The 21,684-nt window shown below is 35.3% G+C and overlaps 2 protein-coding genes across 6 annotated transcripts; one reads left to right on the top strand and one right to left on the bottom strand.

Moving 5' to 3' along the window:
- Window positions 1–96: 96 nt before the first annotated feature.
- Window positions 97–4,397, top strand: LOC126665787 (subtilisin-like protease SBT2.4). Of its 3 annotated transcripts, XM_050358695.2 has the most exons (11): window positions 97–211; window positions 1,179–1,254; window positions 1,355–1,499; window positions 1,579–1,973; window positions 2,047–2,142; window positions 2,231–2,300; window positions 2,371–2,653; window positions 2,752–3,092; window positions 3,160–3,427; window positions 3,498–3,770; window positions 3,841–4,397. In XM_050358695.2, the coding sequence occupies exons 1-11, from the start codon at window positions 193–195 to the stop codon at window positions 4,251–4,253; spliced, it is 2,379 nt and encodes a 792-aa protein (XP_050214652.1). In that variant the 5' UTR covers window positions 97–192; the 3' UTR covers window positions 4,254–4,397. The 3 variants fall into 3 exon arrangements, with proteins under 3 accessions (XP_050214652.1, XP_050214651.1, XP_050214657.1); XM_050358694.1 differs by having other exon boundaries at window positions 122–1,254; XM_050358700.2 differs by lacking the exons at window positions 1,179–1,254; window positions 1,355–1,499 and having other exon boundaries at window positions 128–211.
- Window positions 4,398–4,555: 158 nt separating this feature from the next.
- LOC126665788 (protein STRUBBELIG-RECEPTOR FAMILY 8) lies at window positions 4,556–9,895 on the bottom strand. 3 transcript variants are annotated; one of them, XM_050358701.2, is made up of 16 exons: window positions 9,464–9,895; window positions 8,903–9,035; window positions 8,740–8,811; window positions 8,576–8,641; window positions 8,410–8,481; window positions 8,254–8,325; window positions 7,662–7,733; window positions 7,477–7,542; window positions 7,327–7,392; window positions 6,921–7,228; window positions 6,425–6,681; window positions 6,005–6,276; window positions 5,760–5,895; window positions 5,500–5,639; window positions 5,211–5,367; window positions 4,556–4,941 (listed from the first exon to the last, which is right to left on the bottom strand). In XM_050358701.2, the coding sequence occupies exons 1-16, from the start codon at window positions 9,588–9,590 to the stop codon at window positions 4,789–4,791; spliced, it is 2,169 nt and encodes a 722-aa protein (XP_050214658.1). In that variant the 5' UTR covers window positions 9,591–9,895; the 3' UTR covers window positions 4,556–4,788. The 3 variants fall into 3 exon arrangements, with proteins under 3 accessions (XP_050214658.1, XP_050214659.1, XP_050214660.1); XM_050358702.2 differs by lacking the exon at window positions 8,254–8,325; XM_050358703.2 differs by lacking the exon at window positions 9,464–9,895 and having other exon boundaries at window positions 8,740–8,794; window positions 8,903–8,994.
- Window positions 9,896–21,684: the final 11,789 nt, after the last annotated feature.

A 21,684-nucleotide genomic window follows, 5' to 3' on the forward strand; every position in this document is an offset into this window, starting at 1 on the left:
TGATTGGTGTTTGCAGTTTTTTTTCTCTCATTTGCTTTTTTTAGTTTCTCTACTGTAAATATTTGACATAGAAGACAATGAACTTTGCAGGTAGAGGGCAAAGTGACAAAAGGGATAAGTACCTTGTCAACAAAACTAAAAAGGGAGGATTAACATTGATGAGTTGGCTAAGAGTGATGCTTTCTAGGATATATGATGCAGAAGATGATAAGTAATTTTCTTACTGCGTGCTGTCAGTAGTTAACATTTCTTGTGTATAGAAATGAACAATAAATAGATGATTCATTTTCAGATTGGCTTAAATGTTGAGCTTACTTAAAGTTAGAATTCTAGTTTGAATTGTGATTAGAATTTTGAATTAATGGTTTTGATTGTGGGATTTGAATATAGTTCTGATCAATTAATTGGTTTAGAGTTTATATGATTTTATGGATTGTTGGAGTTGCCTAGATGGATTGACAAGCCCCATCAGTGTACCACTATGCAACAAGACCACAAGATTCAGAAGACAATATTTGAGATGAAGTTTGCATAAACACTTGATCATTTGTAACGTGTTTGGCAATTTCAACAGTAATGATGCACTAATTTAGTCATTAGATTGATTGACAAGCCCCGTACCGGTGGATAATCAATTCCTAATTAACCAGCAAAAGCTATCACAGACTAGATTCTTGTGTTTTTTTTTGTTTGAAGCAGAAATTTAATCTGCAAAGAAAATGTTTCTATTTATAGTTTGTCAAACATTTTGTAACCTCCTCACGAATTTTGTCTAATTTAGATAGAAAATGATATTGTAAAAGTAAAAATAAAAAGTGGAATTGTGCATGATGGGTGTAGACCCTACTGCAACAATTTGTGGGAAACTCCTGAAAAAATGCACCACATTAGTGTAAGATGGCAAGAATAGCATGTACAAAAATGCATCTAAAAATGTAGAGTAACGGTTTTGGTCCAAAGTGGGGCTGCTTCCATATAAGAGAACAACTTTGCTCACATTAACCATGTGTTCCACTTTGCATCATAGCATGAATGGTAGGCATATCTGCCAATTTATATCCTTTTACATATATATATGCAACACCATGCACTCATGTTTTAGTCAATATTTTCCATGGCAAATTCATTAACATTTTCATTGATTCTTGTCTTTGCAATTTCTGTTGCTTGCATTGCAGAAGAACGATCAATATATTTAGTCTTAATGGAAGGAAAGGGAGTTGCGTTTTTTCCTGAAAAATTTGAATTGAATAGGTTCCATATCCACTCATATTTTTAACATCAGTAATTTATACATTAGTATGTCTAATCTAATGGTAACTGAGTTTTTTTTTTTCCTTTTTTGGTTGCTCAGTGAGGTTTCCAAAGCTCATGCAAAGCGTTTGGTTGATTCACATGACCAGCTTCTGCAAAACACTCTAGAAACTGGAACCTACACTAAGCTATATAGCTTTAAACACCTTGTTAATGGCTTTTCAGTTCATGCTACACCTTCTCAGGTTCTGTTTCTACAAAGCAACAGTGAACAAGTTTGATATTTTTTCATTATACTAACTATATATGTACTTGAAATTGCAGGCTGAGAAATTGAAAATTGCCTCCGGAGTAAAGTTGGTGGAAAGAGATAGAGGAGCCAAATTGATGACAACATACACACCTCAATTCCTGAAGCTTCCTCAGGGAGTGTGGACACAACAAGGAGGAGATAGAAATGCAGGGGAAGGGATCGTTATCGGTTTCATTGACACAGGCATCAATCCATTGCACCCAAGTTTTGCTAATAATCCCTTCAGTTTAACGTCCAATATATCTCATTTTTCTGGCGCTTGTGAGACGGGTCCAAGATTCCCTGCCATGGCCTGCAATGGGAAGATAGTATCAGCTAGGTACTTCGCCGCTGGTGCTCAAGCAGTCTCCCCTCTTAATACTTCCATCGACTTTTTGTCACCCTATGATGCTGTTGGACATGGCAGGTATACTCTTTTTTTATTTCTGAAAAATGATTGAATTGCTTAATGAATTAAGATGGATCAATGACTTGTCTAGTCATGTGGCATCAACTGCTGCTGGAAATGTCGGGGTACCAGTAGTGGCCAATGGCTTTTATTATGGACGAGCTAGTGGGATGGCGCCACGTGCACGGTAAAGTTATCCTTGTTCTGATTCATCAAGCTCTATAATGTAACATTTTGATGCTCTATGTGCTGACATGACCTCTACTGGGCATCAGAATTGCTGTCTATAAAGCTGTGTATCCAACAGTAGGAACTCTAACGGATGTGGTTGCAGCAATTGATCAAGTAAGTCCCAAAATGATAATTTGCTTGTCTGATAAACAATGAACTCATCCTTGTCTATGTTGTGGCACAGGCAATTAAAGATGGAGTTGACATACTAACGCTCTCTGTTGGACCAGATGAGCCGCCAGAAGATACTCTCACGTTCTTAAGTGTGTTTGATATGTTCATGCTATTTGCACGAAGAGCTGGAGTTTTTGTGGTGCAAGCTGCAGGGAACCATGGCCCAAGTCCTTCAACAGTCGTGTCTTATAGCCCCTGGGCTGTGGCAGCAGCTGCTTCCACTACCGACAGAATCTATCCTGCTTCCCTTCTTCTTGGAAATGGCCAAAGAGTTGGAGGTGTAGGCTTATCAGGTAACTTCCAAGTTCATATGTAAGCATTTATATAGATTATAAATCCCCCCCATGTAGTGTTAATCTTCGAAGTAATTGATGACATAGTTCTTACTCAGGACCAACTTTTGGATATGGACTATTTCGGTATAAGCTGGTATTTGCTCAGGATGCAGTGAAGCCAAACGGGACATTCCCAAGAACTCCACAGTACATGGAAGAATGTCAATTCCCAGAATCACTGGACCCTAATTTGGTGAGGGGCAGAATTATTGTATGCACCTTCTCAGCTGGCTTCTACAATGGCACGTCCACTATAACTTCTGTAATTGACACAGCAAGAACTTTAGGTTTCATGGGTTTTGCCTTAGTCGCCAACCCAAGCTATGGTGATTTCATTGCAGAACCCATTCCTTTTGCAGCACCGGGCATTATGATTCCAAGAGTTGCTGATACCGAGGTACTTAAATTAGGTTGTGCATCAGAAACATAAATTAGGCAAAAGTAACGCAATTTTGCATGTGCAGATTATATCAAAGTACTATGAGCAACAAGTGCACAGGGATGAAAACGGATTTGTGACTAAATTTTGCGCACGAGCAGCTATAGGCGAAGGAAGAGTTGCATCTTACAAGGGAAGAGCGCCTGTTGTCAGTAGATTTTCTTCTAGGGGACCAGATTTTGTTGACATCAATAGGAATCCTGCTGATGTACTAAAGCCAGATATACTTGCCCCGGGGCATCAAATATGGGCAGCCTGGAGCCCTCTTAGCGCCATGGATCCACTACTAACAGGTAATTCATCAGTTGTTGCCAATTTGTGAAATTATTTCAGCATAAAAAATGGTACCTCAAATTTTGGTAGGATTGAAGTTTGCTCTGTTATCCGGTACAAGTATGGCAACACCTCATGTAGTGGGGATAGCAGCACTGATCAAGCAGTTGCATCCTTCATGGACTCCTTCCATGATTGCTTCAGCCCTCTCCACTACCGCAACTAAATATGATAACTATGGAGAACTTATACTCGCAGAAGGATTTGATGTGAAGAGCTTCTATCCCTCCACAAATTTTGATTTAGGAGCTGGTCTTGTGAATCCAACTTCTGCCATCGATCCAGGCCTTGTCTTTTTGTCAGGTAACTTAAAATTCAGATAAAGATAACAAACACCCAATTCATCTAAAAATTTGATGTATTTTTGAAGCAGAATTTCAAGATTACATAAGCTTTTTGTGCTCGTTGCCCAACATCAATCCGGCTATAGTGAAAGCTGCCACTGGAGAATGTTGCCATAAATCACTTAGCTTTCCAGCCAACCTGAACCTCCCTTCAATTACAATATCAGCACTGAGAGGAACGCAAACAGTGAAGAGGAACGTCAAAAACGTAGGTGTCAAGCCAGAGACATACTTGTGTTCGGTGATAGCACCTAATGGGACTACAGTTGATCTGTCCCCGACCTGGTTTACAACAGCTGCACAAGGAACTCAAGATATAAATATTCAATTTCGTGTGACTCGAGCCCGCACCGAGTTTAGCTTTGGCGAAATTGTCCTGACAGGAAGTTTAGATCATATAGTTAGAATCCCGTTATCGGTTTTTCCCGTTTCAGTATCCTAAGATTTATAGTAGCTCTAGGGGTGACCATCGACCTGAAAAACCTTAGCTGACAATACTTAAAAACAAACGTGTCTTGCAAAAGAAGACTAATATACAACTTTGTTTATAATTTCATAAGAAAATATAGTATGCAACTTCTGGTTATGCAACTTGTTTTTAATCTCCAACATGGAGTTGGAAATGGCTCTTTTTTACTTATCATCCATCTAAAAGGCACTGCACAACTAATTACAAGGATATCTTTAGGATGAAGATCATATCACAGTATGCAACTTCTGGTGCATGGATTCCAACAAAACAACTAGTCAAAATGATTGCTAAAATTAAATGAAATATTTTCTTGTCTCGGTATATCTTTGCATCACAGTATTCTTTTGCAATTACAATATTGAACCATTTACAGATAAAGGTGCCTAAAAATCGTATATGCAGCTCACAAATTCTCAACATAATTACATTTCTCTCATCTGATTTTTGTATTTGTTTCCTCTGAAACTGTGGGAAGTTTGACCTCCAATTCAACAAGGCTCCATCCTCAAAATGACATATCAATGGCCTCATGATCAGGGGTCTTGTATCCGAATCCTGAATCATCACTAGATCGCCTTTTCACAACACTAGCCCTCTGCACTAACCGCACCAGTGCTTGCACAACTTCAGACATGGGTGGGCGAAACTCGGGCTCCGGCTGTGGACAAAATACAAGTTACACGATTATAAATTCCCAACAATAGAAGTGAATACAATACTCCAGAAGATTAGACACACCAAGCCAGCATTTCCGTGTTTTTACATTAAACGTTTATGCCTTTTGTGAGAGATTCCAGGAGCCACTTTTCAACCATTGCGAGCAACCATTTTCTTTATGTTGAGCAATGAAAAGCTCCAGTGAATCTCTGGTCTGCTTCTGAAACCCAATACAGGATTTAATCTTAACATCAACATGTAAAAAATTACCTGAACACAGAGGGCGATAATGTCAGCAAAGCGTGAAAGAGACTTGGCTGGATACATGCCATTCAAGGAGGGATCAACCATTTTTGCCAAGGCATCAATATCATGCAGCTGAGGAGTAGCCCATCTCACAAGCGACTGCTCTGATCTCACCCTTGAACTATGAAGAAAACACATAAATTGGATACAGAAATGTCATTAAGTGAATGAACTTTTAGAAATAGCAAGATAGCATGAGGCAGACCATTTTAGAACAGAGGCAAGATATATCACTGAATAGTAGAGATGTTACCTGTCCAATGGCTTGCGGCCAGTCAAGAGCTCTAACATAACCACACCAAAGCTGTATACATCACTTTTTACGGTGTATACTCCTGACAAGGCAAATTCAGGAGCACTATAACCAAATGATCCAACCATCTGTGTTGAAACCTGTCAGCATGAACAATGTTAATTAATAATATCCCATATGCATAAAGGTAATTTGACAGCACCACTCACACTAATAAGATCTTATGACCATCATTAAGTATTACCAAAATCTTTTCTTACCTGCCTCTCCGTGTTTGGTGTGAGAGCAGCTAAACCACAATCTGACAAGTGAGGATTGAGCTCTTCATCAAGTAAAATATTTGCCGATTTAAAATTTCGATGCACAACAGAAGGCAAGCAGACTTCATGCAAGTATCTGATAGACAGTACAAATTAGAAAGGAAAAAAGGTACCAAATATGTCCATGAAAGTGCGCATGCATGTGAATGAGAGGATAATTAAATCTCCATACACATGTTACATACTCTAAAGCCCTGGCTGTTCCAAGTGCTACCCTAACACGTGCATTCCAGGACAAAGTCTTTCCATCATCATCAGCAAAGTGCAGAATGTCATGCAAACTCCCATTCCCTATATATTCATAAACCAAAAGACGTTGCCCATGCTCTGCACAATATCCTGCCAGTGAAACGATGTTAGGGTGCCTCAAGCGGGACATATTTGAAACAGCTTCAACAAAGTTATCTTCCTCCTGTAATGAAAGTGCTGCATTGTCGATTTTCTTGATAGCCATTGTCTACATCAACAGCACACAAATCGGTTAATTTTTTATTATAGCTTTTCTAATGAGGATAAGAAGGACAATCATTTCCAAATAGCTTTTTCGTGCCATATTGGTAGATGCATAAGAGCCAATATGACAGAATATGTTATGGTCAAGTTACCTTCCCATTAGAAAATTCTCCTCTATAAACACGACCTATCGAACCTTCACCAATTAGAAACTCTTGGCTAAAGCTATTTGTTGCCGTTTGCAGAGAAGCGACAGTATGTGAAGTAGCAGTTATTGGCGACTTCATTCTCTTTATGGATCCAGAATGTCCTTGTAACTTCTCTATCACCGCATTTTCAGCAGGTGGGCGCTGTAGATCTGCAACAGCAGCGATGCTTTTCACTCTTTGCTCTTGTATCTCTGTATTTACTGCAACAGCAAAGGACAATTAGCACCTGAATGACACAAATAGTAGAACATGAGCTTCCTGCATCAAAATATAATGAGCAATTTGAAAAACCATCAGCACACAGGAGAATTTTGTCATTTTATTCTACACAGCCATGTAAACAGTACGGTACAAATTAGCGAGTATTTAGAATATTCAATACAGCCTTCAAAGTATACGGTAGCTGTCAGCGCATAAAAGTAAAAGGAAGAAAACCTACTATCAGTTGCGCCAGCGGATCGACTTCCCCGAGATGTTGTGGCACCTGCAGCCTTTCTTTTCTGCTTTCTGATGAAAACAACAGCAAGAAGTGCAATGAAGAAGAGAAAAATAGCACCAACGATTATTCCCACAAGGGTCCCAACAGCCATTCCCTTATCTGACCCAGATGACTCGCCGTTAGAAGCTGGGGGTTTACGCGTGCCTGATCCAGAATGACTGCGATTATTACGAGATGTACCAGGTGGCGGTGGGGTATATGGTGGAGGAGGAGGAGCAGGACCATTGTCAAAGGAATTTCCATCATATCTGTTCAATTTTTTTTTCAACAGTTGAATAGTACAATTTGCAAAACTGAAGCATCATAAATTGAAGCCAAAACCCAAAGCATAACATAAAAAGCTTACATAAAATTTGGAACTGAATTAAGCTCTCGAGGTATCCATCCAGTAAAATGGTTGTTTGCAACATTCCTATTGAAAATAAAAGTTCAAATAGATAAAAAAAAAACAGTTGATATACAATTCATTAAAATTTCCAAAAGTAAAGAAACTTACAAAGTAGTTAAAGGTATGCTGCTGAGCACATCAAGAGGACCGGTCAGTTGATTATTTTGAACATAGCTGCAAAATATTAAAATATCACAAGAGTTCAAATCAAACTGCAACATATTTGCCATTTTTTTATTTTATCTTCAATTTGGTTTCTTATTTAGTTTGTAAAGAAAGTCGGACTGACTCACAGTGTTGAAAGATTGGACAACGAACTGAAAGAGCTGGGAAGATTGCCACTAAAATTGTTGAAAGAGAGATCCCTGTATTTACAAGCATGGCAGTGTCAAACAATAATCTCCAGGCACTATCTATTAGGAACTGCATTTGAGATTTAAAGCAGCTTAAAATGGTCAAACTATACGATCGAGCAAGAAAGTCGCATTACCACGTAAAACATGTACCACACAATACGTACAGAAAAGCACGTAACAAATATTTCATATTTTGCCTAATTCAGATATTGTTGCTAAATTAGATCATCATGTTCCTATGCAATTGATCATGGAAACCAGAGGACTGGTTCACTCGAACCCTAAGGGTTGGAAAATGATTGATGAAAAAGCAGAAAATGTGGTAGTTTTTCACAAATTTGACAGAACAAATAATCATTATATTACATGAGGACCAAGGTGCAGAGCAGAAGTGATATGGCTAGAATCATATAAACATATTATACCACAGCAATGAGCGGACTAGGCTGAAATCATAAAAATTAAAGTCTTGTGTTACAAGAACTAAACAGCAATAATGGCAGACATGTTCTAAAGTAAGATATCTTACAGGGTTGTGAGAAGAGCAAGATTTGCAAAAACATCTCCAACTGATTGGAAAATTGAATTATGACTCATGTTCCTAAAAGAGGATGTTAGAGTCAAGCAAAAGATATTATTTTGTATTAGTAACAAAACCTCATAGCATTCAAGAGAAGTAACTCACAGGTAAGAAAGAGACTTCATCGTAGAAATGGAATAAGGAAGATTCCCAGTAAAGTTATTTCTCGCAAGATTTCTGCATTGCGCAACAACAAGACGAGTCAAACAGTCAAACAATGAATTGTAATAGCGGTTAGGGAACAAAAACAAGTATTATTACTGAACATTACAGGCTTGTAAGATTTGGCGGTAATTGATATGGGATTGAGTCATGAATGTTGTTGTCACTCAAATCACTGCCCATCAAAATAAAATTGTATAAGCAACACAAATAATAAAAAAAAGTTGAAAAGATCATTAACACCAAATAATTGATAAAAAAGCAACAACTCACAATGTTTTCAAGGACATGAGTTGTGAAAGCAAGTATCCCATTGTCCCTCCGAGTCCTAACCCAGAAATCTGACTGTTAAAGCAAAAATAAGCTACTTAAAAGAAAATGAAGAAAAGCACAAGGCAAGAAAATAAAAGATTGTAATTTTACAGTCCGTGCATACATGGAAACAACAGCTGATCCCTCACAAGAAACCCCTTTCCATGACTCTGCACAGGGATCACCCCCATTGCTTTTCCAATTGGTAAGCTGGGAAGGGCTGTTCAATGAAGAGTATAACACCTGTAAAGCTTGGACTGAAAGAGAAATGACAGCATTTTAGAGTCAATCATTAAGCCAATCAATTACCAAAGTGATATGCAGAGGCAACATTTCGATCACTTGTGATTTCCAGTTTAGCATACCATAATGTGCCACAAAAAAACAAAATTTCTTAAAAACCAACATTGATCACCAAAATAAAACAATGCAGGCAGCTAAGTTTTACTAAATTTTCCCGGGAAACAAAAGATTAAACTTTCACAAACAAAAAAAAAAGAAATTAAACAGGCGAAAAGCACATTAGTTGGAGTATACAATAGAGACAGGTGAATGCAAATTGCAAAGAAGAGGAAAAGTCAAAAGCTTTAAGGGGAGCCATCACTATCACAATTAACCCATCAACAAATAACAAACTTTACATAAGGGGAAACGAAATATACATATTTAAAAAATTAAAAAATACCGTCGGAGGCATCAGTGTTGCATTGAACAAAAAGCGGCAAACTGAAGATCGCAATGAACAGTAAGTGAGTGATGGAGGAAGGAACTAAAGGGTAAGAAAATGCAATGGGGTTCTTCTGAACACCCATTATTCCAAACAATTTAAGAGTGATTTAGAGGGGAGCTAGAGCATGGTAGAGGCAGAAGCAAGCAGGGAGTGATAATACTAAGAAGAAGAAGAAGAAGCAGAGAGATAGAGATCGGAGAGAGTGTGAGTGGGAAGGGGCATCTCAGGGCATTAAAGAGAGGGACAGCAAATACCAACACCTCAACTGAAGCAATATTATAAGAAAGATTCTGAGAGTGGAAATGAAGGTGTTTATTATGGTGTCGGCGAAAACTGAAATACTCCATTATTTTGAATTGAAACTAGCCATCTGGTCCTTCCTTCACGTCCCAATTTTCTCATTACTCCTCTCACTTTCTAATTACCACAAATTCAAACTCTTCTTACATGAGTAATATGTTTATTTATTTTAATCAAATTATTAAATAATATTGATATTTTATAATTTAGTTGATGAATTTAATTTGATGAAAATAAAAATATAATTTTTAACAAAAACAACATTTTAAATTTCATAATTGAGTATTATGATTTTAAGTAACTATATTTTTATTTGATAGGGTTAAGTATTCTTTACGGTTCATAATGTATGTCGTTTTGAAAAAATATAAATTTATAATACTTCTCTTTTTAGAATATTATGAGAGTATTTATTGTTATTCTATCGAGTGAATCTCTTATTAATAAGTATTTAATGGATTAAAAATACTAATCAAACATAAAAGTAATTAAAATTAATATGGATAAATAATTAAAACTATATATAAAGTAAGGCATATCCATTATTTTTATAATTAAATCTATATAAAATACATTAAAATTATTAATGTTATGAATCAAAAAGAGTGTGGACGAAGGTGTTGTCATAATTAGAAAGTCAATTGTGATTATCAAAATTTGGCATATATTTAAACATGATTCATGAGGTCTTTTAAACGAGTCTAATTACAAGACGACAATTTTAAAACTTTATTGTCCAAATTAATTTCCAATCGAGTTGTATGGATCTTTTATGTGAGCATAATCTAATTCCGAATTTTCAACGATAGTATATATGAGTACGGTTTGAACCAATAAACGCCTTGCTGACTTATATGCTCTTGGAGTTGGAGTTAATGATCAATGATTGTCAATTTCAAATCTGGACCAACTATTCCGATTTCTTTGTTACTCATTTAAAAATACATTTCCATATTACTCATTGAATCAATGTCACGGATTCAACAGCAGTTGAGTGCAAATACATAAAGATTAGGAGTGATCCAATGCAAAATGTCAATGATATCCCCTAAATTATTATGCCATTTTAATTTTTTTAAAGTATTTCATATAATAATATTTAAGTAATTTTAAAATACAATATATTTTTATCTGATACAACTTCATTTATATCTATCCATTAATTTATAGCGAAGACTTTTAATACTATTATTTTAGATTTTTCATACTTCTTATTTTTTACTCTTCCCAGCAAATTAAATTAATTTTTCTTAATGTACATAATAGGTAATTAAATAATGGCCTAATCACTCAAAAACCCCTCACCTTTAAACTTTTTTTCAATTCCACCTCGACGTTGAAAATTTGTCAATTTTACCCACTTTTAAATTTTCCGTTTTCAATTGTACCCCAATATTTTAATTTTTGTTAATTTTTTTACTTAAATGATGAAATCATTCAATTAATTAAGTCTAAACATGAAATTAAATTCTTTTTTATTCAAAAAAGTACAAATAAATTCTTTATTTTTAAAAACTAACTAAAAACCATAATCAAATTAACACTAATTTAAATTCTTAATTAATTTAACTAAATTTAAATAAATTTTAAAAATATACAATCAATATATGCGAGACATGGAGAATGTTTTAAACAAATTTTCAAACGCAAAAGACGTTAATTTAATTTTTCAGGGTACAATTGAAACACAAAAATGCAAAATAGGGTAAAATTGACAAATTTTCAACGTCAGGGTATGATTGAAAAGGGGCTAAAAGGTCGGGGTTTTTTAAGACATTAGGCCTTAAATAAACTTATAGAGTTTGTCTAATTTTTTATTATACATTAATATTTGTCTAATTTTTTATTATACATTAATCATTTTTTGTAAAAACATTTATAATTAGAAATGAAAAAAGTATTATCTACATATAACTTAGAGATGTAACAAAATCGAGTGAACTTGTGCGCTATTCAAAATTAATTCAAAAAATATTTATTAATCAGTTCAATTAATTTAAATTGAACTATGAAAGTTAATTGTTAAATCGAGTTCGAGCATCAAAATATCTTATTTGATAAGCTCATGAGTCTAATCGAATTTAAATATTTTATCGAATTCAAGCTCTTAAATCAAACTTTTTTTTGGTCAAAAATAAAAATGTTTGATTTAAGAGTTTGAATTCGATAAAATATTTAAAACAAACTTGAACGAGTTAGAATCGGATTTTAAACTTAAAATTCTGGAACTAAATTAAATTAAAATTGGATAATATTTTAACTCGACTCAACTTAATTATAGACTCATGCGACAACTATATATACATACATTTTCATTATTTTCATTTTACGTGGTGAAAGTACATAATGGACTGTAGCACATAGAGTGCTTTATGAAAATGACTAAAATGTGATTTTGTGAATGATATGCCTTTTTTTTCAATCGACATGAAGTGCAATTTGTTTACTTCTTGTTTGTTTTATTCATTTTCATACTGCTTTTCTGGAATTCATAGTGGTTGGTGGGGATGCTTATCTCAGCCCTAAAACATATCTTGTAAAGTTACACAGATTTTTCAATAAATGATTAATTTGTTGTTGGAGTTGGAACAACTACAATATATATATATATATATATATATATGGAGAGTGGAGAAAATATATTCATGAGTTTACCCCCTCAACTTGTAAATAATAAACAATTAACACATAGATTAATTTTATAAACGAATCAATTATAAAATTGATGGTTATAATTCGATTAACCATATTTTGATAAATTAGTTTAAAAGTTGAAAGGATAAATTGTCAATTAAAACAATTAACTTACAAGTTGAGGGCAAATTATAAAAATGGGATAAATTAGTTATAATTATTAATTTTATGATTGATTTGTTTATAAAATTAATTTATGTGCTAATTGTTCATTATTTACAAGTTGAGAGAGCAAATTGCTATTTTAAATTTGTTTCAATTACATTTATAATGATTTGAATTTTAACACTTTTCTTATATGAATTTTTTTTACATTGGACCATTCACTTTATTAAAATTAGAAAACGTCATTTTATTTGTATCCAGTCGAACCATGCTTTAATACTACTTATTAAAATTAAAAACTTATATAATATATAGAAAAAAAAACATTCATAAGCTATAAAGAAAACTACATTCGACCCTCAAATAGTTAATATTGAATAAATTAATAATTCTACTAATTAATAGAAAATTGAAAAAACCAACTTTGCTCTATGTTGGATGATTAATAATTCTATTATTTAATAATTAATAAAATTAAAAATATATTGTATATGAATATTAATTATTGGAGAGATTTTTTTAAAGAAATATATAACAATTTGAGACAATACTAACCTTAATTCATAAAATGGAAGCTAAAATACCATCAAAATATGACTTTCTTATTTTTTTGAGAGATTTTAAAAAAAATTAGATAAACACGTCAAAGTAAGTAAAGTATCTCTAGTATAAAAAATATTAAAAATTATTTTACTTTATGCATACAACTTCTTAATAATTATTTTTTGATTTGATATCAATTGATATTTTTTAAATTGAATATAAAATTATTTCTTTTAAATTGAGTGACTGTAAAGTGTATTTAGTTAGTTATTTTATAATATATTAGGTCTATTAATGTAGATGCTTTAAAATATCTTTTATATATTTTATAATTTTTTTATACAAATTCAATAAATTAATAATTCCAATAATTAATAAATTTTTGATCCCACCATGTGTATTTGTCACGATCCAAATTATTGAGCCGAGACCGACGCTAGGGAACGGGAGTGATAGCTCCGGAACCCATAGCAAGTCTAAAACCACTATGAATTTTTCGCGAATTAAATATATTATTCTATATAAAATATTTTCAGAAAACCTTTTTAAATATTACCATTATACATATCAAAATATCTGAATTACTTTCCGAAAATCATTTCAAATGATTCTTAGAAACCAGAGTCTTATCGAGCGATATCTCATATCCAGTACTGCCCTGTTTCTAGTCATAATCGTGACCAATTCCACTCATGGCAATTGGTTAAAGAAATCAAACGGAAAAAAACATCATTCTTTAAAATTAATTATATATATACCGTTTGACTTCAACATTAGGCACAAACAGACATTTACGGACTACTGCAGCGCTATGAAGTGATACATCCTTTGACACATACTTCAATTACTGTGAACTTCCGGAACAAGAAATGGAAGTCCATCCTTTAAAATGTTTTCACCTGAAAGGAAATACTGTGAAGGGTCAGTATATGGGAATATACTGAGTGAGTTCATACATTTACTAATAAGTATTCAAATAAAACATAAAATAATGCAATAGTATTCAAATCATATGCAGCCAAGTACAAGATCCGATTGAAACTCTAATCCTCGAACATATCAATCATATATATAATCAAATCAAATTGGTCCAAATGGTCCGATCCGAAAGTGTTCACATTGTACCACGTCGATCGCGACCAGACTCTTAATATCACAGTGTGAGTTGATAGGAGTAAAATACTCCTATTTACTCGAGTCGTTTCATTACGTATTTATGCTATTTACCATGCATTTTGAGGTGTTTGTGTGCCTTATTATGTGTTTGAGCTTTTCAGGGCATTGAAGCGTTTTGGAGCGTTTTTGGCCAAAGAAAGTGAAGGAATCGACAAAGAATATAAGGAGCGAAGTCTTATAAAAAAGCCATGATTGAAGCCTGTCTCGATCGAGACAAGAGAGGAATTTCAGGCAGTAGCTTTTGGAGAAACTTGTCTCGATCGAGACACATTCCTTTAATGAATGTCTCGATCGAGACAAAGGTTAAACATTGGGCTCAGATTTCGAATTTTGAAGACACAAGACTTGAGGCCCACTTCCTTATTTGGCCAAACACTCATGTAATTGGTTGTTTTTTATTCCCTTTTTGGAGAGTACTATATAAACACTTTTGTGATCTATTTTTTAGGGTATGTCTCATTAGTGTAGGAGACATCAATTTTAGTGTAGTTGTAATTCATTTTGCTCTCACTTTTATGTGGGAATCTTTATTGTTCTTGGTGTTCTTCATAAAGAATTTCCAGATTTTGTTCTTTTTGGGATTGATCCTTATTAATGCAAGTTATTATTAGTGAAGCCCCATACTCTTTATCTTATGCTTTTGTGCTCCATTAACTACTTAAGGTATTTATTTCTTACTTCTACAATGTTTAATGTTTATTGCTTTAATGTTAGTATTTTAGTTACGATTGGCTAAACCCCTTATTTAGGGGTTGCTTATGATAGTTGTGTGATGATTAGTTGATTAGGGGTGGTTTGTAATTAGGGTTTGATGTGATTTTTGTGCTTATTGACCTAGGTTAGATTGATCTCCTAATCTATGGTTTTTGGACTAATTGCTTAGGCGAGGGTCACTTGATTAGTCGGATTTAGAAATCATATGTTTAAGGCTTAATCACGCGAGAGCGGTTTAGGTTTTATTTGGTTATAAGTTAGCTTCGTGATTGGATTCGTTTGGTATTATCGAAATCTAATTACGCGAGAGCGATTTAGATTTCGGTATATTAATATAATTTCAATTAGCTCTAATTGCGGACTCGAGAGAGCGGATTAGACATTTTAGAAAGACTTGACCCAAACCAATATTTCAAACAACCCCCGGTTACCTAGGATTCATAGATTTGATTAGCAACCCTTAAACGATTTTTACTTCTTGATTATTCCGTTGTTTAGTTAATCGTTACTTAATTAGTTATTTGCTTAATTTAGTACTTCTTTACTTTTAGTTGTGTTAAGTTAGTGTTATTGCAACTCATGCTATTTGTGTGCTCAACAAATTGAGTGACAATTAAACTCATTCTCATCATAACTCTACATTCCTCGTGGGTTCGACAACCCGGACTTAAAGTCCGCTCTATTATTAGTTGGTAATTTTATCATCAACATGAGTCCAACTCACTAGATACGGGGACTCCAGGTTACACCGTAACCGAGTGCTCACTCGTATCGAATTCATTGTCCAACTTCGAAATTCATATTCATAATCATATTCATATTCATAATTAAATTTACAGTTGTATCAAATCAAAACTGGTGATCACGAAGTCCTATTGCCGCCCAATAGGTAGCACGTTCCATTGGATTAATACTGGTTTTAAATCATATATATGTATTTCATATCAAAACATTGCATTAAAAGCATTCATCTCAAATGTAAAGCAATATAAAATATTTGCTTGTGTAAATACTTTAAAAGCAAACTATATAAACTCACTGTGACCGCTTATATCCAAAAACGTCACGTTAAACAAACTCGTTTAGCTTCACGAGCTCCTGGTCCAGCTGCTTCTTGCCTCGCCGGATCTAAAATGATTTAAAACAATTGACTCACATTAGAATCCTATTCTAAGATTGACTCTAGACTCGAGACACGACACGCTATACCTATTAACCGTCGTGTTTCTCACGCTTACATTCCGATAAACGGTTTCTAACTCGTTTACAATTCGTATCTCTTTTCTAACTCAATTCACGTTTAACCCCCATTAGGTTAACGATTCGGTCAATCGATAATCAATAGATTTCAACCTCGATACGCGAATACGAAAAGGGTATTAATACTAAATGGTTGGGTAAAAGGGTCGGAGTACACGCTCGTGCTTTGTGGTGCACGGTCGTGCACCTCGGCTGGTGCACGGTCGTGCACCACATATAGGTGCACGTTCGTGCACCATCAATGGTGCACGGCCCCCAGAATCCGTTTTCCGGGGCTTTCCGACATGGTTCCGGTGTAAAAACGCTCGTGACACTTAAAAAACGCTAAATCTAAACTCAAAACAGCCATATTCGATTTTAATACCGTTAAAACGATAAAAATCGTTTCGTGGACTAAAACTTTAACTCGATATAACTTTAAAATTATCCATCCAAACAAGAAAACGTCGAGCTTACCGTGATTCGCCATTGAAATACGATCGTTTCGAGCCATAGAACGTCGGAAACGGACGAGGAATGGAGATCGAGCGACGGAACGTAATCGTTCGTTAAAGGAAATGAAAGAAGGAAATGAAATGGATTCTCTGGTATATATATATATATATATATATATATATATATATATTGTCACGACCCGATTCCCGGATCGAGACCGGCGCTAGGGAATGGGAGTGGTTGCTCCGAAACCCGTAGCAAGCCTTAAAATAAAATTCATTTTTCTTTTAAAAAAAATTGAACTTTTCTTATAAAAGTTTTCTCATATTGATTTGTTCCGAAATTCACTATAAATTTTTCGCGGAATAAAAATCATACTTTTTAGATTTCGAAACATTAACATTCGGTCAACCATTCCACGGGACCTTTTTCCATTTTCACAACATGTCAATTATCACAACCCTTTTTCCAATACTTTTAGGGTAAGACATTGTTGAGCAAAAAGAACAACTTGTAATAATCCGGAAGTCGGAATCGATCCCACGAGGAGTGAATCTAGAGCAATTGATGAGAATGAACTTTAATTGCGATTCAATTCGTTTAGCGAAACACGAATGGTTGAAGTTCAAGTAAGATTAACGCTAAATAGGCACTAAACAACTAAACTAACAATTCAAGCAACTATAATAAGAACGAGTTTAATCAATAAGTAAAAGATGTCTAGGGGTTGAAATCATTCCTAGGTCATGCATACATGGTAATGGATGAATTGGTATCTAGCAAGGGCCGAGTTGTGCCTAGCGCACCGTTCCCGCTCTCTCGAGCCTCTAAGAAAGACAAAATCAATCATCAAGTAATCAATTAATGCCTAACTCACTTTCGTGATACTAAACAAAACCAATTACCCAACATCAATTAATCAACAAACTCAAGGTCACCTAAATCTTAATCCACTCTCGTGGTATTACAATCTAGGCTTCTAATTCCAAAGTCTATTCACCTAACCATTTCTCAATGAGTCAAGCAAACACTAAATCATGCATTAGATAGCTAGGCTAACACAAGCATTAGGAACTAGAATTAGAACAAGCATTTAACCAATCAACCATACCATTTAACATAACAAGAAGGAAATCATCTCAACCCCCAAACATGGGGGATTAGTTACACATTCCAAGAGCTAAATTAACAAAATGATAAATGGAAGGCATGGGTAAAGAGTACTTACAATAAGATGAAAAACCCACAAATAAGAGTTGTAATAGAAAATAAAACTTGTTCATTCAATGAAGCTTCAAAGATCTCAACAATGGTGGAAATATAAAAATCTGGAAATTCTATTGAAGAAGAAGACTAAAATTTTTGGATTTCTAAAATTAGGAGAAGATTCAAAAGTACACTAATAGAATAAAGTCTAGGGAAATCTTCTATACCTAAAATAGAGATAAGGCTCCTTATATAGTACTTACAAAAGAAGGAAAAAGACAAACAATCATTTACACATGTGTTGGGCCCAAAATAGCAAATTAATAAAGCCTTGTTGCATCTTGAAATAAGATTTCCCTACTCCAGCAAGCCCAAGCTCGAATAGAGCTCCTTGGGCTAAATGAGGAGCCCGATTCGAGCTGCCATTTTCTGCTCTGGATCTCGATCTTCAAACCTTCGCAACTCGGTGTAGAAATGTCCGATTGAGTCGATTCTTGAACCGTTGGAAAGCTTAGGACGTCTACTTTAACTTTCATGAAGATCACGAGTTCATTTGAGGCTTCTAGCTAGTCCAAATTGGACAATTAGTGCCCAGGGGTCAGCTTTTCAGATTTGCAAATGAGCTTCCGCATCGCTTTTGTCGTCTTTTCCAACTTTTGCACCAAAATGCTTCCGCAATGCTCCTAAGTACCTGAAATACTAAAACACGTAATAAGGCATTCGAAATACCATAAAACCGTGATAAAACGTTAATAAAGCATGCGGAAACGACACTAAAGATAGGAGTAAAATACTCCTATCAAACCTCCTCACACTAAATCTTTGCTTGTCCCCAAGCAAGAAATGAACTTAGGCAAATCAAACGGTAACTAACCATGGCGATCTCGAACAAGTATCAACAAATGAACTCCTATTCAACAATGGCTCAAATGATATCGTCTAATGTCAACAACCGCTAATGATGCACACAAGAGATGAATGCACTTTTAATGACAAAATGAGATGACAATTAGACTACACTTGCATTGGCTTAAGGTTCTTGTTGAACAAATCAAGTCATGAAGGTCATCTAAGGGACATGCACTACTTGGTCAAGTGATAAGAGGGCAATCAAGGCATAGCAAACATAGGCATCAATTAAAAGCATATTAATTCTCACAAGATTCACTCTAACACACAAGTGTTTGGGGTGCACACATTTAAGCTCAAGAAAAATGCTAATTCACCATAGGCTTGCTTTTAGTCCGATTCTCCCCTACTTAGTTCGGTAATCAATTGCTATCATATGGTCTTTTGAATGGGTTGTAACTTGGCTAGGGGTTAGGGGGGTAGGTAAAGAAGGATAATTTTGGCTACAAAAATTTTGACTTGACAACTAGATATTTGTTCACATTTATTTGACTAACTTGGAATTTTCTTGCACATTAGAACTTCATCTTGATTTTCATGCCTTTTTTTTTTCTTTTTATTTTTCTTGATCTTTCTTTATTCTTTCTTTCTTTTGCTTTTCTTTCTTTTCTTTAGGCACATAATTACTTCTTTGCTCATGCTTTTCCTATTCTTCAAGTTAGACAAACTTCTTAATAGTTAAGAGTCATTCAAGTCAATTTTTTTTTTGGGTATTTTCAAAGGGTAATTTGTTGAAGGGATGGTGTGTTAACATGTGTTACAATTTGAAAGAAATGGTTTAAGGCTCAAAGGGGTGGCCTAGTGGTAAGGGTAGGCTTTTTAAGTGGTCTTAAACAAAATGGTGATCCTAAATGCCATAATCATTTAGCAATCGACACTCAACTATATAGCCTTAAATGGTCACCAAGCAAGTTCTAGGAATATAGCTACACAACACACAAGAATTATAATCAAGGCTCAACATTTTAGAAAAGAATGTGGTGTTATGCACTAATTTAATTCCTATGTTCTCATACCAATCATGCCCAATTTTATTCACAAATGACCCAAAATTTTCAAAAATTTGCACATCATGCATCCATATCCCAAAACAACTATCATGCTCACAATTGTTTTCACCAAAGAACATTTTCACCCAATTTCCATCAAAATTTTGTCACATAAAAGCATTTTCATCAATCAATCATCCTTGGAAGTTGCTCAAATTAGACAAAAACACATTCATGCCATTAAAGATCGGGAGATGTCACAAGTTGATAAATTTCCAAATTCCGCCACAATCACAAACATACAAAACATTCAATATCATGCTTAGAATCAAAGATTTAGTGGAGGTGACTCAATAACTAGACTACTAACACAAACTAAAACAACAACGTAAAATAAAACACACTAAAGCATAAAACAAGATAAAATTCAACTAGCGACATACAATTGACTAACCCTCCTCACACTATTTCGAACTTAGTCCCTAAGTAAGAAATATAAAGCAAAATTGTATGAGTGGAGTTAGAGAAATGCAAATATTGTTTTAGTCGAATTCCGGTGGTTCGGGCGATGGAGTTGGAGATGGATAAGCCGGCGCCCCCGGGGCATTGAAATAGGCACGTAATTTCTCCTCGTGGCGCCTTTGTCGATCATGAAGCCTCGTCATGCGATATTCCATACGTGCCCACATCTTGCGTTGATCCTCCATGAATCGGAGTTGGGCGGCTTCAAAGTCATTCCTTGTATCCAAATTAGGAGCGGGAGGCTCCCATTGCACGCCCTCCGGTATTGCTCCTCCTTCGGCGCTTGTTCCGGCCGCATGTTTGTCTTTCCTCCTCACCGGCTCTTTAGCTCGCCTCGGCTCTACCTCTTGCCTTGGTGATGCGCACAACCTAGGCGGAATTGGTTCACCGGGATGTCCTTCCACCCAATTATCATACTTGTACTTTCCCACAACTCTTTCCTTCCGCACATACCCTCCGATGCTCAAGTGATCCATGTCTATCATTCGTGGCGGTTGAATTTGATACTTGCTTTCATCAAACTCCGGATCTTTTCGTGCCAAAAACAACACCAACCATCCAAATCCTTTCTTCTTTTGAGCTTTAGGAGTCTCTTGTAGCGACTTCATCAAGCGGTATGCCAAATTCACTTGTTTGCCCGGTTCCGTTGGGTGATCCAACGCTTGCAAAAGGAATAAATCCGACTTCGCTATTTTGTTATGCTCATGGCGTCCATAAAAGGTGTGGCCATACCACTTGAGCAAGACTATGGTGGCAATATCCCGAACCTCTTTCAACTTGGAAACGTGTGAGTCGTAGCTCGGTTTACCCGATGCCTTGTTCCATATCTCGTTTGCCTCAAAGTCACCCATTTCCGTCAACACCTTCAATCCCTCATCATTCAATGCAAAATCTTGAAACAAGTTTTCCATGGTATATTCCCGCTCCTTGCCATCCAACCGAAATGTAATAGAAGTATTGTTGGTTGGGGCAAGAGTGGTGAAGAATTCAAATGTGAGTGCCTCGCATTGATCGTGCGGTATCCTTATCAACTTGTCAAGAAAATGGAATTGAATATCCGCCTCCAACTTCTCATGAATGCCTAATTTCTTCATAGTCTCCCAACAAATGGCATACGCATCGGTGACACCCAATTCCTTAAGCTTCTCATAGCGTTCACCCTCACTAACCGAGCGGATTTCGAAGGGTGCCTTGTATTTCCGTGAGAGAGCCCCGAAGGTGGTTGTCTTCTTTGAAGAACGGATAGGTTGTGGTGGTAGCTCCTCTTGAAATTCTTGCTCACTAGGAGGTATGGATTTTTTCTTGGAGGCTCGGCTTGCTCTT

This window comes from Mercurialis annua, linkage group LG1-X (assembly GCF_937616625.2).
Source record: "Mercurialis annua linkage group LG1-X, ddMerAnnu1.2, whole genome shotgun sequence".
Classification (NCBI taxonomy): domain Eukaryota; kingdom Viridiplantae; phylum Streptophyta; class Magnoliopsida; order Malpighiales; family Euphorbiaceae; genus Mercurialis; species Mercurialis annua.